The sequence below is a fragment of the Alligator mississippiensis genome, chromosome 6 (genome assembly GCF_030867095.1).
Source record: "Alligator mississippiensis isolate rAllMis1 chromosome 6, rAllMis1, whole genome shotgun sequence".
Taxonomy (NCBI): Eukaryota; Metazoa; Chordata; order Crocodylia; family Alligatoridae; genus Alligator; species Alligator mississippiensis.
In genome coordinates, this window is record NC_081829.1 from 25,799,667 (window position 1) to 25,817,248 (window position 17,582).

The 17,582-nt window shown below is 47.0% G+C and overlaps 1 protein-coding gene across 6 annotated transcripts in view; it reads right to left on the reverse strand.

Moving 5' to 3' along the window:
* The window catches only part of NDST2 (N-deacetylase and N-sulfotransferase 2), a 246,320-nt gene that overhangs the window by 30,695 nt on the left and 198,043 nt on the right, over positions 1–17,582 (reverse strand). For all 6 annotated transcript variants that reach the window (XM_059729732.1, XM_059729729.1, XM_059729731.1 and 3 more), the window contains one exon: positions 4,685–6,059. In XM_059729732.1, coding sequence (XP_059585715.1) covers positions 4,685–5,677 — 993 coding nt within the window. In that variant the 5' untranslated portion in view covers positions 5,678–6,059. The remainder of the gene's footprint in view (positions 1–4,684; positions 6,060–17,582) is intronic.

Below are 17,582 nucleotides of genomic sequence, written 5' to 3' on the forward strand. Positions count from 1 at the left end.
ACATCAGAGTTGCATAGCTGAGCTGTCCTTTATGGGCTCAGCTCATTTTAGGCACATGATGTTTCACTTCACACAGCTTACAGTGATTTTCACTGATTAGCACAAATCTTGAACCTCTCACAAGGCCCTACTAAAAAAGGATAAAAAAGCAGCAACAGAGAAATGGCAGCTTGAAAGTAGATGGGGGGGGATGTCCTCCATACCGGGGGATGGAGCAGCAGCAGCAACAAGTCAGACAGGAAAGTGTATGTTGAAGAAATACACGCACAAAAGCAGAAGAGAGAAATGCAGAGGGCCTCAGACTGGCTCTGAGAGTCAGACAGTGCTAGCGAGGACACAGAGTGGTCATTTTTGGCTCCCTCCCAAAGCTGAAATCAGGGTAACAATTGCTAAATACTCTGAATTTAGGATAGGCCAACCTCTAGGATAGTGTGTCCAGTGCCCCGATGCCCCAACCTTGATGACAACCATCCTTGGTGAACTGCTGAAATTCTTTTTTTTCTGTCGATCTTTACCAGTGTTGCCCTAAGAACTAAAACTTAGGTCATCTGTGGATCTAGTCCAGCAGGCCTAACCTTGTGTCCCTGTGAACCAAAAGAGTGGTTCAGGGCCAATCTGCAGGTGGGACTGGACCCTGCACCCTGGCCTGCATGCCCCAATCTGGACCCAACCACCCCCACCTGGTCCCATGTACCAAGATCAGGGCCCCAGGACTTTGCACCACCTCTGCTGGGCTCCATGTGTCAGGATCAGCTCCCCTGCTGCTCTCTATGCTTGATTTAGCATGCAGGGCCAAGTCCTGTGGGGCTTCCCATGGACCTGTGGGGAGCTCTGCAGGTGGAATGACAAGACACTAGAGGCCAGATCTGGACTGCAGGCTGGGGGTTGAGCACCCTAAATCTACTCTTATCCTCGCTAACAAGGAGTGCTTGCTGACAAACCACATGATTTTTGCAGGTTACCAACCTCTAAAGGGGCACAATGACAAAACATTAAGCTCTTGACCTCTCTCTCACTCCCCACAGCCCCTTCAGGCCACCTACAGCTGGTTAATGTATGACCAAAGTACATGTACAGTCTTCTTCCATTAGCTATTCTCTCTGGGGTTGTGGAGTCCCTTGAATAGGGATCTGTGAATTAAAGTGGCCTCAGTAGGACAGTAAAGAAATCTTTGGGATTTGAAACAACATTCCCTCCCCAAACTGTCCCCCCTGCCCACAGTCATTTAAGCTGCAGGATAAGGAACTGTATGTTGAGATAATGTCCTTGAAACACAGCTTTCATGTAAAAGCCCAAAGAAAATACCAGCTGTTTTTTCACTGTTAGATCCCATCCTCCACTCCATCAACAAATCCATGTAGTTTTTATCCCCTTTAAAATAATAAAAAATCATTAACCTCTCCTGGCTCTACAATCAGAGAACCTCTTTTAAATGGATAAATTTGGGCTTTACCAGCATTGTCTCAGATTCTCCATTTACTGATCACAGATTATTTCTCCATTTCACCCCATTAAAACCCACAATGAAACATCTCATGGAATTATCTGGTTTGGGTTGGTCAGACCAACTGTCTCCTCTTTCTCACCATATTGCTGCTCTCTACAGATAAGAGCATCTTCCAACTTTTCCCAGTTCTAGAGAGACTGTCCTACTTGGGACCAGGGCAGGGTTCAGGTGATACTTTCAGGACATCTGAATGTCTCCAAACTTAGGGTTGCTATGACAAACTGTGAAAATGGCTTAAATATTTGGTATTAATATTACAAAAGTCTCTGATCAATTGCTTTTGTATATGTAATGGTGTCCATGAACAGAATTAAGTCAAAGAAGACTACGTGAGAGTAAAAAACTAAGCAGAGAATGTAAAACAGTAACACAAGATAAGCAGCCATTGGTAGGCAAGCTTCAAAGGAGTTCATATAACAAAGGCTTGCACTGTCCAGGCTAGGATGGGGTTCCTTTCCCAAAGCTATGCCCCCAATTGAAAATAGGGCCTAAAACTTAAAAAAACCCTGGAAAAAAGGAGGATTCTGAGAACGAGTGGGAGAGGCTGTCCAAGGTGCTTCAGTAAGAGCAGACAAGCGGGGAAGATTCACATCCCAGAGGCAGAGGGGCAGGCTGCAAACCATGTGGTGGGTCTTCCTAACTCAGCGATGAAAAGCAAGCTGGACCCACTTTGGCCGTGAAGAGTAAGTCCAGTGAAGGTAAGAGAATATGCATGTAGAGCTCTTTTCTGCTTTATACCTAGGTCCAGTGTGCACTACGCTGTTGGGGAGGGAATAAAGTATACCTTGTTTTGAACAAGTTCTTTTTTAATTGCTTTAGCTGGCTGTTAGCACAGGCTCCTCAAAAGGAATCTTTACAAAGCCTAATCTCAATTGGACTTGCTGATGTGGTCTCAGCTGGTATTAAGGAATAGATTCAGGTCCTGGTCTGAGAACTGCAGGATTCTGCCCCTGGTGAGATAAAGCATAGGGTGCATTTGGTGAGACAGTGAGATGGGTCAGCAGTGCCACTAGTCTGAGAACCCTGACATTCTGGTGGTGGCACATATGTACATATGACAGGATGACAGTACTAAACTTGACAAACATCAGCAAAGGTTAAGCAGGAGGGAAAATGGTCTGTGCTCTTCTGTGGTGAAAAGGACAGGTAGAGAAACTGAGCTATGCGCACCTCTCTAACAACGTGGAAAGAAAAGGGGTCGGGCACCAACGAATTAAACAAGACCAATGTGGAGAGAAAAGGGGTTGGGCACCAAAGAGCTAAACAAGACAAGTGGCAAGCAAATGTTTGATCCATGTCCTGATGAGGACTCAGCACTGCAGCTCAGTTTATCTGCAGGTGTCAGGAGAGAAAGAGTTAAGAAAGAACCATATCTAAGGAGGTCCAAGGACTGTCTGAGGAGGTCAAATGCCCAGAGATCATGGAATCATAAAAGTTAGGGTTGGAAGGGGCCTCAGGAGGTCATTTAGTCCAAACCCCCGCTCAAAGCAGGACCATCCCCAACTACATCATCCCAGCCAAGGTTTTATCTAGCTGTCTCTTAAAAACCTTCAAGGATGGAGGGTCCAGAACCAATCTGGGTAGCCTGTTCCAGTGCTTTATTATCCTCCAAGGGAGAAAGTTTTTCCTAATACGTAATATGAAATTCCTGTGCTGAAACTTGAGACCATTACTCCTTGTTCTGTCATCTGCTACCACAGAACAGCCTAGCTCCATCCTTTTTGGAACCACCCTTCAGGTAGTTTAAGGCTGCTATTAAATCTCCCCTCAGATGTGGACAAGAACAATATATCTCTAGGGAGGGCACTGGGGTACAGTTATCAGCCAGAGCTCAGACTCCAGCTGAGACCCTAAATCAAGAGCCATAGGGGCAAAAACCACAGCAAGAAGCAAAAAGATTTTATGTGGGAAAAGAGAAGTAGGAGGCAGTATCAAAGGCTTGCAAACAAGGACAGACAACTCCTGCATACTCTGGAGATCAAGAGACAAAAGGTGAGGAGGCCCCGTGGAACAGCGAGCAGGAACAGACACTAAATCCCAGAGGAAAACAAGGAGGTTCACCTCCCTGACTTGGAAAAAGCAGATGATTTCAGTAAGATCCCCTTGGCAGATGGGCTCTACAGTCTCACCCTTCTTCACTGGGGCCAAAGGAAGCTACAGCTATATGGATAGGACAGATGTACACCTCAAACAACTATGCAAATATCATCTTGCACTTTAAGAGGGGTGGTCCTACCCAGTTCTCAGCGTGGAGAGGAAGGTAAGAAACTACTGGGAAGACATCCGGATGGGGGCAGGGCCTAATCCTAGGTACAAACCTCAAGGCATTATTTGACAAGAGTTCACGAGTCACTTGAACCCCCCCATGTGAAGTCTGTTATTGATATCCAGAAAAAGTTGTGACAGATGTAAAATGGTTTGGTAGGGATTTATATACACTGACCCTGTAATGGTGACACTAGGTGAGATGTGGGCAAGCAGGGATGCTTCCTGTATGACTATTTGGTTTACAGTCCTGTATGACTGTATGGGAGTTTGAAATCCCAGGAGTGAAAGATACTCCAAGGGGAAAGAGGGACAGAATGACATTTCCTAAAATACTGGCAATTCTTCCTCAGCTCTTGCCCTAAGAGTGGAGAGTAGGGTAGGAGAGATGTGATGAGTTGGGAAAACATCTATACGTTTTTTTTCTGTTTTACTATTTCACACAACTGTCTCCTTTCCCAGTATTGCACTGCTGTCTGTTTGTGAACACACAGTTAAGTCAACGGAGGCTACAAGAGAGAACTGAGCATTGAAGGTGAAACAGGGACACATAAGCAGCCTCAGGTAGGCAGCTTTAAAGGAGTTCAGATAAAAATGGCTGGCTCTGCCCAGGCCAGGATGGGTTTCTTTCCCCAAAGCTATACTATTAAGACTAAAACCTCAAAAGTCCCTAGTAAGTGAGTGGAAGGAAAAACTGGGTGTTGAGTGAGGGCATGTAATGTCCCTACATTCAATGCTCCATTTTAAGCTAAGCAGCTGCACCCTATATTAAAGATGAAAAAGTATGCAGTTAGCTCCTGTTTCATGCAGATTTGGGGCGACCCTGAGGCTTCTGGCTGTTCACCAGAGCAGCCCTGGATTGGACAAAGGGACTCTGTTTTAGAACCCTTGGGTTATTCTAGCAAGCTTTACCTCTACATCCGACACTTTCATGCGAGTGCCCTCTTTGCCCACAAATATATCATCGATGTCGACAAGGATATAGCGGTCAAGTGTGAGACAGAGGCGCTTGCCAGTCAGGTAGGCAATGGCATCTACAAAGATGAGCTTATGCAGCCAGAAGTTGAGGTTATTGCCAAAGAGGACCCGTTGAATCCCGTCATGCAGCCCCAAGTCCTGCACCACAGTGGCATGCAGCGCTTTGTGGGTGGCCAGATGAGGAATGGACTCTGATGACTTTGTGCTGGCCAACAGCACGGGCTCATAGGTGCTGTGGTTTGACTGGAACACCGTCCAGTCATCACCAGGCAGGGGGCCCTGCTCTACCTCATTAGCTCGGGTGACATAGAGCAGGGGGGCACTGGGGTTGATGTGATAGTCCCGCAGTCCCAGGTTGGAATGTAGGAAGAGGGGGAAACCCTTGAGCTGAGCACTGAGCAGGCTGTTCTCATTGGCTTTAAAGAAGCCAATAATCCCTACTCCATACTCCACACAGTATTTGTCCAGCAGCTCCCGGTTCCAAGCATCTAGGTTCACATATTTAAGGACATTCTCATAGATTATGAGAGCATAGCGGCCCCTGTCCTTGTCCGTCAGGGTGGGCATGTCCCCCTTGCCAGGGGCAATCTCTGTCCTGTATTTAAATCGGCTGGATTCCAGGATGGCCACAATTTCCTGCCCCAGCTGAGAGTAAATGCTTTCCACAAAGACGAGCACCACAGGATCTGTGCGCGAGGTGTCAACGGATTTGGTGAGTCTCCAGCTGGCTTGGGGAGGGATCAGGACCCTGTGCTGGTTGCTGCAGTCACTGAAGGGCAAGGGCGGTGGTTCCTTGATCTTGGGACTGTTGGTGACATAATAGGCCAGGAAGCACATGGAGACCAGGCTAAAGGCAATGAGCAGCAGAATCAGTCTGTGGAGCTCCAGCTGTCGCACGTGCCGCACCACTTTCCACAGCTGAATCATGGTGAGGCGGGAAGCCCACCCCCTCTTCAAGATTTGCTCCCAAGTTGCCCTCGAGGTCTCCAGTACTCTTGCAGCAGCACCCAGAGGTGGCTTGCAAAGAAACAGTGGCTGCAGAGAGAGGCAAAGCTAAAGCGAGCAGCTATGAGACTAGACACCCAGGGATCTGCCATTTATGTCAAGTAACCATGGTCCTCAATTCCCATTGCTCCTCTGCGCACTGCCTCAGGAGGAGGGCAGTGCTATGGAATGCCTGTGTGCGGGAGCAGATCAGCTTGCCATCCTGTGCACCAGGGCGTGGAGCTCAGCCTTGCCACGAATCCCGCTGGGCAGCCTTGCTCTCAGCCAGCTGCTTGTCATTCACATGACGCCTCCTGTCTGCACCCTGCAATTGAAAAAGAAAAAGTCACTTCTGAACATAGCTCTCAGTGTCTCAGCAGGGACCAGGCACTCAAAATGGCAGGTGTCGATAGCACGGAGGCAGGGAATGGCTGTGCACTTGCCAGTGAGCAGTCAGAACCAGGTCCTGCCTCCCCAGGTAGGATTCTCACTTGCCTCCCACCTCTTATGCCATTGAGGGAACTGAACACAAGGCAGGAATCCCCTTCCACCCAGTTCACTCTCTCAAAAACCAATAGCACCAGCACATTAGCCTCATGCTCCCTTTTACAACCCACTCTCATAACAACCAACATAGGAAGTGCTTCCCAACATGGGAAGGGCATGAAATCATTGCCCACTCCTCCCATGTTTTTGGGATACTGCTGTTCTGATTCCTATCGGGATTCCTTCTCAGTTCCAACTGGGTCTCCCAACTTCCTGACTCTTGCAATGATGCCATCCTGATAGCCACAATTAGTACACCATGCCTTGTGTGGCTTCCCTGATGGCTTTGGGAGCCTCTGCATCTCCTGAGCTCTCAGAGCAAAGCCTTCTAGATTCCTGAGGAAGATCACCACTTGAAGGACTCGGCCTACATGCCACATGTGCCCTAAACCAGAGAAGGCAGAGGCCGGGAAAGCAGTTTCATACGAAGGCACCTGCAGAGCAGTGATGCCTTTCCCAGGCTAGCTGTGCAGGTGAAAGATGCCTAACCAATGAGTTAAAAGACCCTAGAGGCAGCAGCTCTGCAAACTTGCCCACGATACCAATAGGCCTTAACTACTGACCTGTGAGTGGGAGATACCTGTAGGGATGTGATGGGAGCTCAGCCCATCTCTTCGGAGCTTGCTAAGCAGTGCCAACTGAGTAAGTGTTTATAATGGTGAAAACACCTATGACACCTCCCTCTTAATCTCAGATAAGCCACTGAGGAGCACCAGGGTGTTGCTCAGCCACTAGCAATCTGCAGTGGTTTTGTTTGGTGCCTTAGAGATGAAAGCTCAATGTCTTGTTACCAACTCAACAACCTTTCTCCTGCTTTTATATTAGCAGCATTGTTTCAGCCACTGACAAACATCAGTCCCTCCAAAAGGCAAACACTAGGCAAGGTGCTACTGGACTGAGGGATTGGCTCCTTTTATCCCTGCCTCCCTCTTCTCAGTCTTTTTGCTCTGCTTGCTATTATTATCCTGATGTATGAGACTAGCCCCTGTTTCAAAAAATCACTGTTTTGATTTGCTTCTCCTGGTCAGAAATGCAATGACCTAATGTGGTGGCTAACAGCCTTTTCAAGCCATGTGCCTGTGTTGGGGCCAGGCAGCTGGGAGCTGTGCCCACAATGACACTGCTTCTCTCAGTCCCCAGCTTGTCAGCTGGGGTGTGGGCATAGCTTCCAGCTAGTGGGCAGCTGCAGCCTCGCTGTTGTTGCATCTGCGTTGCAGCTGGGAGGCCGAGAGGGCGAGGGGAGGAAGAAGCAGCAGCAGCAGACCCAGCTGCCTGGGTCTGATGCAGCTCCTCATCAGCTGGAAGCTGAGCCCACATTGCAGCCAGGGAAAGGCTTGGCAATGGGAAGAAGCAGCAGTGGCAGCAAGAGCACAGCTGGAGGTTGGCCAGCCCTGCTGCAGTTCCTCACTGCTTAGCCCTGGCATGGGCATAGGCAAGGCCCTTGTGCTCTGCAAGCCAGATCCAGCCAGCAGATCATATGTTACTTATCCCTGACCTAATGCAAAACTGGCTGTGGTTTCAAAGGCACTCGGCACATGTGACAGATATGCTTACTGGAGAGCACATGGGTGCATACTCCTAAGGCAGCTGCTGGGCTGGTACAAGGGCCGTGTCACCATGCTCCATGCCAAGTCAGTCACATGTTCATAACGAGCTTGTTTAAAATGTTTTTTAAAAACAAACAAACAAACCTGGAGCACAAACAGTGCCCATGCCACACCCATATCTTCCTGAAGCCCAACCAGCGGCATTGCTTGTCAGAGCTGCCCACCAGCAACAGCAAGAGAAACTGAAGTACTACCAGCGAGGATGATTCAGCACCTTTTCTCCCTGCCCCTACTTCTCAGCCTTTTTGTCTTGATTTTTATTATTCTGATGTACAAATACTCTGATGAGCCCAATTTTTCTCTGAGAGTGAAGCAGACATAGGATCTACATATGAGAATTAGGGGCTCTAAAAAAAGCCAAACTCTAGAAGAGAAACTGCTTCCAAAATGCAGCTGCTGGTTTTGTAGCATGTATTCATTACTAAACAGGAAAAAATGCTTTTGAGTCAGGAAAAAGATCAATTCACAAATAAGGCTAGTCAAACTCTACAGGTTCCCCACCAAGTGACTTTTCAAATTCTTGGCACAGACTAAAGCGGAGAATAAAGCAGAGAGGCTTCTATAAATAAACAGCAATGCTACCTTGTACCCCAAGGGTGGAGGTGGGGAGCGGGCAGGTGACTGAAGTCAGAAAGCCCAGAACATCAGTGTGATCCTAGACTCCCAGCTCACCAGGGCAGGGAGTAACTACGTTCATTGCATTTGTTTGTGCAGTGCCTAACACAATGATGCTGCAACACTGATGAGTACCTCAGTAGCTATTGCAATATAAGTTTGTGGTATTAAAAACAGATGAAGAAACTAAAGGATGGGGTAAGGCCAAATGGCAAGGTCATGGAAGAGTCAAGACAAAAAGACTCTAGGTTGGGATTTCAGCTGGCAGTTGTAAAGCAGGAATTAGAGCTTTTTACTGATAGAATATCTGGATTCTGAAGTTTAGTCAGCCAGTGAAGATGTTGTATTGCCTGCAACACTGACCATTTTATAAAGGGTGGAGTCTAGATTTTTTTTGTCCTTTTACTGAAGATGGTTCAAGGGGAGTGGGCTTAGAAATACTCGCCAAGGGCATTATGTCAACATGCTGAAAAGCAGCTGCCGATGTTGAGTGCCTGACTTAAGGCATTGCTGGACCAAGAGCAAAAAACGCAGAGCACAGCCGTTCCAGCTGGACCACACAGAGCCTGGAGGGGCTCAGAACTTTTGAAAATCAAGCTCTAACTGTCTCAAAGTTGGGAACTGAAAAATACAACACCAAAAATCATTGGCCATGGTTTGAAAGAGGCAGTGTTCAAGAGCAGTGAATATCAGTTGCACAGTAACAGCAGTATGCTATGACCTTCACATGAAGGGAGTTCCCTGCACTGCTCCTGGGTCTACCAGGCATGCATGATCCTGATGTCAATAGGCATTAAACTGCTATGAGATATCTGCTTCCTTCTGTCTCCACATAACAAATCCACAGCAAAAGCCCACTCAAGTTCTTGAATACTTGATTCTTCCAGTGAGAATGGCAGGTTGAGGACTCTAAGCCAACTGCATAGCAAAGCAGCTCACCCTTTCCTCACTCACCCCTGGCTGGGCTACAGGGAACACGAGCATTACCTAAGAGCTTCTTCTGGCAAGGACAGGTTTAAAAGGAATGTAAGGAGGTGTTTTCAAGAGAAGGAACATTTGGCCTGCGCACAAAAGTTACCAAATACATACTTACTGGGCAGAATCTGCAATGTACTAACTGCAGAGCAGGGGTGTTAAAGCTATGGCCTGCAGTCTGGATCCAGCCTGTGGAGCCCTATCATATGGCCCCAGGTGCTGCCTGTGGGTCTTGAGTGGACCCAAAGGGCAAGGTGCACCAGATGGTCCCAAGCACCGCATGCAGTGCCCCCTGCTACAGCATACATCCAATCTATGACTGATCCTATGCATATGTTGGAGTGACCAAAGCAGGCATCACATGCAGTGCAGTCCCAAAGCAACCGCTGCAGTCCTGGATCAGTTGCTCTGGGACATACACTGAACATGGCACCTACTCTGGGATGCATGCTGGATCTGGCATGGACCAAATATGCAGAAGCAGGTGCTGCACGCAGCACAGTCCCAAAGCAGGCGCTGTGTGCAGCATGGTCCCGGAGCAGTGATTTGGGACTGCACCGCACTGCACTACAAGTGGCACCTATTCTGGCCACACCTGGACATGTGCTGGAGTCTATATAGAGCTGAAGTACACTGGAGTGGACACCATGTTAGCATGGTCTTGGAGTGGTTAGCCTGAGACACCTGTCAAATCAGGCATGCAGAGCTGGTCTGTGGGTCTCATGGGGTCAGATGACCTTGACACCCCTGGAAGCCTGACTAAGCATTAGATCACTGCTGTAAGCCTCTACCCTCAAAAATTCAGCCTGGAAAACAGTTCTCACCCTTTGTCAAAGCCACACAGCCCTCCACCCTTACCCAAGGTTGAATTCTATGCCCCTTGAGCAACATACTGCACCACAGTGTCCTAGTTACCAATCTCCAGAAAAAATCTCCAAACAGCTGGACTTTTCTTAGGGAAGGGATGAGCTGGGATTAAGCTAAAGCTGCACCTGCAGTGCCCAGCTGAGGGGCAGGAGTGGGAGGAATCCCCCTGCACTGGGGACTTCTGAATCACAGCAGTGTTTGTATAACAATGACTCCATTCAGGGTTCTAGTGAGGCTTCCAAACAAGCTGTCATTTGTTACATGAATGAACACAAAAAAGGGAAAAAAAACAAATTAGAAAGTAAGAAAAAAAAAGCCTGTATCAAATTGCTGCTCAAGAATCTGTCAGCTCCGATCTCTTTAACAAGGCCTCACAGCCAGAGGGCATGCCAGCTGGCACAGCACGACTGCACTCTCTTTGGGGACTGCATCAGCTGGGTTAGTTAAAAAACCCAGTACAACAAAAATGACATCAGCAAAGGTGAGAGAGATGTCTAGCAGCCAGCCATACCTAAAATGCAAAGCCCAGGCAGATTTCCTCCAGCAGGAATTTAACTACTGTAAACAGTTCCCTCTTGAAGGAGAAGAAATTACCTGGCCATTCCTGTATGATCAAGCTCTTGGGGATCCTAAGACTCCATAAATCTGACGTTTCAGAAGAAGGAAGGGTTTGTTCCAGTCTCTACCTTGTAAAGTCACCAGTATGGCTTCATTGTGAGGAGCACAGAAACAGGAGAGCAGAACATGCAGCAAGAATTAAAAATGACGCTAGCCCAAGGTCCTGGACTTATTGTGCTCATTCCTGCCATGAAAGCACTGCTCGATGAAAGCACCAGTGACAGTTTTAAGGTCAGCTATCTCACAAATCACTAAGGCTAAGATAAATGCTGTGTACCACTCAGAAGCCCAGTTCCGTACTGATATGGAGCATTAATGGGGGAACGTCAGCAGTTTTGTGAAATATCAGCTGCTAAAATCAGGCTGCCACTGGAATGGCACAAAAGCAAGAAAGCTATCAGAACAATGTGATTTTAAGGTCTGCTATCCAGCACTCTGCAAAGCCTAGAAATTCTTTTGTTGGATCAGTACCAAAGGGTCAAGAACAGAGTCATTTCCCTAAATACTGGCCCTGAACTAGCATTATGAAACAGGAAAGGCTGATCTCCCCGCTGAGGTGGACAGATGCAAGAACACATCAGGGACTGATGGCATGTACATGCCCATGGATAGGGAAAGTAACAGACTCAGTCTGATAACATCATCTAAAACTCCTTTCTAAAGAACATCTCTTTCCCATGGTACCTGCAGAAGAATCAACACCCTAAGAAACAACTTCATCAGTCTAACCCTTTCCTTGTCCCCATCAAGGGAGTTCCAGACCCTGCAATGGTGGAGTCCTCTCCTTTGCCATAATTACACTAGTTCCTTCCAATACTTCCTGTGCAATCAGAGCTACCTAGGACACCAGAGACCATTGTAACTGGATTATACATATAGAAGTTGATTAATTTTCTCTTCTATTCCCATCTCCCAGGAAACACACCATTTCCTTACTGTTTGTAAAGAACAGGAATATTTTTAATTACAATCTCCAAATTTCTAGTACGGTCACAGTGTTGTTCTGCCATCTGTATAAGAGACTGCTTGTTTATCAGCTCTATAACAAAGTGAATCTGTTTGATACACTTAACATCAGCTCCTCAGTGGCTGTATCTGTCTTAATATTTGGAGTTGTATAACAGCTGTATAACAATGGCTCCAGCCATGGCTCCCCCCACTCCTGTGGTCCTACAGTGTGGCACTAGTATAGAGAGGGCATGAGCAGCCCAACTGTAGGAAGAGTGGTCAGCCCTTGATTATAATCATCAGCTCATCATATTTTGCATTTCAAGTAAACAACAGGTGAAGCTTTCTGTGTACTGATACTCAAACATTGCTGCTTTGGGGGCTGAGGCAGAGTCATAATCACCACCTGTTGTCAATCAAATCTTTAGCTAGTCCAAATAGTGCAGACTCAAGCTGCAGATCAGGTCTGACAAGAAGTACTAGTGGTGCCTGCACTGCTCTGACAGATGCTCAGACAGATTCCAGACGGTTTTGTGCTCTGCTTGGGCAAGTCACCCCGTAGGGACAGGACTCTCAGCATGAATCCGTGGTAAGCAGTAAGGCTGCCAGCTGGCCAACAGGCCTGAAATGTGTCAGCCTAAAACAGGAGGTGAAGAGCTGTAAGGCAAGGTAGTAATTACTTTTCTTCAGACAGGTGTGTAACGTCACACCCCCTGCATTAGCATAAGCTGCAGACTACGAGAGACAGGTCTGCATTAACTCCTCCTGATCCAACCTAGAGGGGAACTGAACTGCAGCCTGAAGCACCAACTCACGCTAGCAGGAATTGCCTGAAGGCATCATCTGACATTTGAGATGCTTTCTAATCCACTACGAGGCTGCTCCTAGCCATTTGACAAGTGTTGTAGTTGCACAGAATCCCCCATTCCTGAGGTCCTTGCTGGAACTAAATTCTTCCTGAATCCTCCTTTGCTCTTTTTCCCTGAATTCCTCCACAGTCTGCATTATAGGCTTAGGAACCCAACCTCCCCATCCGCATTATGGGCACCATAATCCAAGTCACAACACTGTCTTAGTTTGACACACCTCAAGCAGTTGCAGGAACTCTAGTGCCATCCTCTCAGTGGTGAAAAAACCCTCCTGATACTAAGTATCTCAGTCAATACAGCTGTCCACTCCCCCACCCATGGGCACAACTTTACACTTACTGCAGTGGTTTCACTACACCTATAGGTGACTCCTCTTCATAAGCATAAGAATTTCAGACCTTTGGACTGATTTGTCCTTAGAGTTTGATGTCGGCCCCTACCTGTTTTTTTTCTCCTGGCACAGTGCGCAACCTGGGAGGAGAAAGCAATCTTCCCCTTCCCTCTCAGCTGGGCTGAAATTCCACATGTACAAATTTGAAAACTAAAGGAATCTTGTAGCAACTTTAAGAACAGCCCACCCCAGTGAAAGCAGAATAGAGGTGGCCTGCCAGCTCTACGCATTAAATGGAATGAAAAGGAGAGTGTGTGTATATCCTGCCAACGTGGCTAGGGATATTCAAAAAGCCTGAGCCTGAATTGATTCAATCTTTGCAGGTTAATCTAACCTGGCTGGGCTGAACCAGTTTGTAACCGTACAGACTTCCCCTCTGGACTGAAAAAATTCAGACATATACCTGCAGTGGCTTAGGCTAGAAGCTGAGGGGCGCTAGAGCAGCCCTTTCCTCACTTCCACAATGCTAAGCTGAGGTGGGGCGTGGCCAGCCCCCCTTTCCCCCCCCCACTTATTATTCCCTCCCTCCTGAGCAGCCCAGTAGGGAATGTTTATCACCCCTAACTCAGTGTTTATCAAGCCATTAAGAAAACAAAGCCTTCTTAAACAGCTTTTCCAAGGAAGGACATTAAGCTACCTGTTGATGAGCTCCAAAAAACCTGTCTGCCTTTGTTGTCTCCCACAACATGGACCGTAGCCAGCATGTGGTCTGCTAGCTAATGCTGAGGTGTCTGCAGGGAGAAATAATCCCGGTTTAGCAGGGAGAAGCCAGGCAGATGCTCTGTGTCTACAAGTCTCTGCCAAAGCTCTGGCCAGGGAGCAGAAAGGAAGGGCCAGCCTTCCTGTGGAGCAGAGAGCCCCACCCAGCCCAGAGAGCATGCTGGGATGCTGAGGGAGTCTGGTTTATCTTAAACCAGGAAGGGGTCTGGGACAGACACTGCACAAACCAGTTTGACCCAAATCAGTTAAATCTGATACTACATTCAACCAGGTTTATCTCAAATTGGTTTTAGCCATTTTCAAGCTGGTTTATGTGCACTGAACATCTGTTCGTTGCAGGTTTAAACCAGTTTCTGGTCACTTAAACTGTTTTATGTGTACTGTCTGCCCCTAGCCTGCAAGGGCACAAAAAGGTCAGTGTCCTCCAGCAGCTGATGAGCTATAACTGCTCTTTGGCTACACAGACCCTGAAGTTAGGAGGAGAATCCACTTTCTTCATAGGTATCCACATGGAACCTTCACTTCCTCATCTCATGTATCAGAGGCTGTTACTGCAGGACCTGAAATCATTCTGAAGGCTTCATGACTTTGCTGTGGAATGTTCTTCCTTTCTATCTGCCATCTTCTTCAAGCTTATCTGCAAGTGATCATGACTGGAACCCTTCACCCAAACTAAGGGGAATGCATGAGACTCCTCTTTCTATTTGTGACCAGCTGCTTGGGGTTGCAGGTGGAGGAACAATACACAGCCTCCTTGCTCTTCACCAGCAAGTACTACCTGATGCTCTCCCACCTACCTGAATGCTTAGTGAAAACCTCAGGGTCTCTACCAACTATGGGATACTTCTGTCAGAACCTAGCAACTGGATGCCTCTGGCACAGTGGAATTTCCTAACACAGTGGAAAATCCCCAAGCCCTCGTAATTGGCACAAGTAAAAGTCCCAGTACAATGGAAAATTCCACCACAGTGAAAAGCCCGCCAAGTCCAACAGCCGCATTGTTCAAACGAGCGCCACCCATTGGCCGGTTACAAATTATTCCTACTTGGCAACTAGCAATTGGCTTGCTATCCATATAAAGATCAAAGCAGTTTCCTCCCAAGTCGGAGAACTCCACACGCATCCAGGAGTAAACTTGGCGGACTGATCACCTACCAACAACTCCCCGTCACCAACCTTCCCGACGTATCCCCTCCCTGTGCACTCGATAAGCCATTTAAGGAACGTCTCGTCTCAGAGAATTCTCGCTACGTTTGTAACTGCAATTAAGCCAGTTCTTCCTACATTGCACACATCAGTAGCGTAAGTAACCAACCTTGTTGCAACCAATACGCATTCGTGCCTACTTCCACTCCACGCATCGAAGTACCCACCTAACGTTCTGGGTTCCCGGCAAGGGCCCCAGCACTCGCCCGGCCACCACAACTTCCATAACAAGTTCAAAGTTCCCCGATACACCAGTTTTCAACAGACGTGCTTTATCACAGCAGAACACCTCTGAGTTGCGTGTGACAACAGGAAACAACTGCATGGCCTTCAGTACTAGATAGAGACAAGGATCTAAACCTCTTTTCCCTCATCTAACCCACTGTCATCACTTAGATAAAAGAATCTAATCATAAGAATAAATGTTCTTCTCTGCAAGCATTTCTTCTGATAAATATCCTATGCAGACAAGGGGGCTGACAACAAAATGTATCAAGAACTGAACATATGGATGCTCAAAAGACCTGAGGTTCTTAATCTGAAAACACACCTGGACCCAAAATCCAGAGCCACTTTTGAAAGGATTGCATTAAACAGCAATGTGATTGCTTCTGTGAAGCATATGACATGCTTGGATTTACTGTCAAATTCATGAAAACCATGACACTTTACCAACCCACCTGAACCAACCAGCTGCTTCTCCACACATTACAATTAGAGGACAATCCTTTGAGAATACTGAGAATTTCCCTTACCAGGGTAGTCACCTTTCTCAAAAAATAAATACAGAGGATGATCAACACTGGATAAAATCTGCCAGTGCTGCCTTTGGATGTCTCTGCAATCATGTCTTTGATGATCATGACATCAGGCCCCGAACCAAACTTCTCATCTCTACCCTGTTGTATGGGTGTGAAACTTGGATGACATATCAAAAACACCTAAAATCTTTAGAACATTACCATAAGCACTACCTTCAGAAAATCCTCCGCATCTATTGGAAGGACAGAAGAAGTATCACAAGCAAACATCACCAGTGTTAAAGTCACATTTATACAGCACCAGCTTTTGGGCAGGTATGTCATAAGGATGCCTGGCAATCAGCTCCCAAAACAGGTCCTATGCTCCCAACTCAGTGATGGTCACTGATTTAGAGTTGGGCAAAAGAAAAGTTTCAAGGACGCTCTGAAGGCCATTCTGCAGAAATGCAGTATCTGGGAGACTCAAGCACTGAAATGTCTGCAGTGGCATTGTAATAAATAAGGCATCAATGATTCCAGGCAAACTTGCCTCACCAAGGAAGTGGACAAATGATAGGCAAAGGGAAAGAGTTGTGACCTGACATCACCACGATCTATTCCATCTTCCCGGAACTACTTGTTATGTCTGCAGTCAAATGTGCAGATCTCTGACTGGCCACCTCAGTCATCTATGGACTCATCAATGACTTCCCTATTTCCTGGAAAACTGTCATCCTTGTACTGAAAGACTGTTGCTGCTGCCCCTGAAATAGCGAGCCCAGTCCAAAAGTCTTACAGATTTTTCCTTCATAACATTATTACTAACTAGCTAGAAATAGGTGCAGTCTTTTTTTTTAAATCTCTTCTCTATTGAAGAGTTGTACCCTGTGTCAGCCCTTAACAGATGAAATCTAGGATGTGAGATCTGTTTCCTCTTTCTCATCTCTAACTCCCAGAGAAATGCAACAGGAACCAATTACAATAGGATATACAGTACATTATTGCATGCTCCAGCAGAGTGTAAAGCCACAGGAAAGGCCTCCGTGCATACCTGTTCTTATGGGTTTTAAAACTGGTAATTACACAGAAGCCACAATTTCCTAGGCTTGTAGAAGAACAAATAGCAGTGTAGTTAAGCTCCCCTCCTTCCCGCCTTCAGATGGCTTTTCTGAGTGGCACACCTCCAGTAAGCAAACCACTTTAAAGACTAGTCTGCCAACATTCTTAGCTCCTGACAGCTGGTTCTCTCCAGGTACATTTCCAGCTAGACACACAGCTTCCTGGGTCCTCCCTTTGGCACAAGACCATTAAAAACAAATTGGTGATTTTTCTCTAATGAAAAAAAAGAAGGCACACACTGAACCCCAGCAAGTTCAGGCATTGCCGACTGCACCTGTGCTTTCCAAGAATCCTGCATTTGTGCAGAGGTTGGACAAGATTAGTCTTGAGCAAGGGCGTGCAATTATTTTGGGTGGAGGACCGCTTACCAAGTTTTGGCAAGCTGTCAAAGGCCGCATGGATAGCCCCATCCCTTGAAAGGTGCCCTGCCCCCTAGTCACCATCTTGTGACTGGAAGTCCCGCTCCCTATCCCTTGACCTTTGCCACCAAAAGTCCCTCCTTTTGCCCCTGGAAGGACTCCTTTCAACAAGGGGTTTTGCCATTTCGGAACCAGAAAAGTACCAAATTATATTCTAAAAAGTGAACATCTACAACATTCATTAATTTGATTTCAAAAAATATTTCTG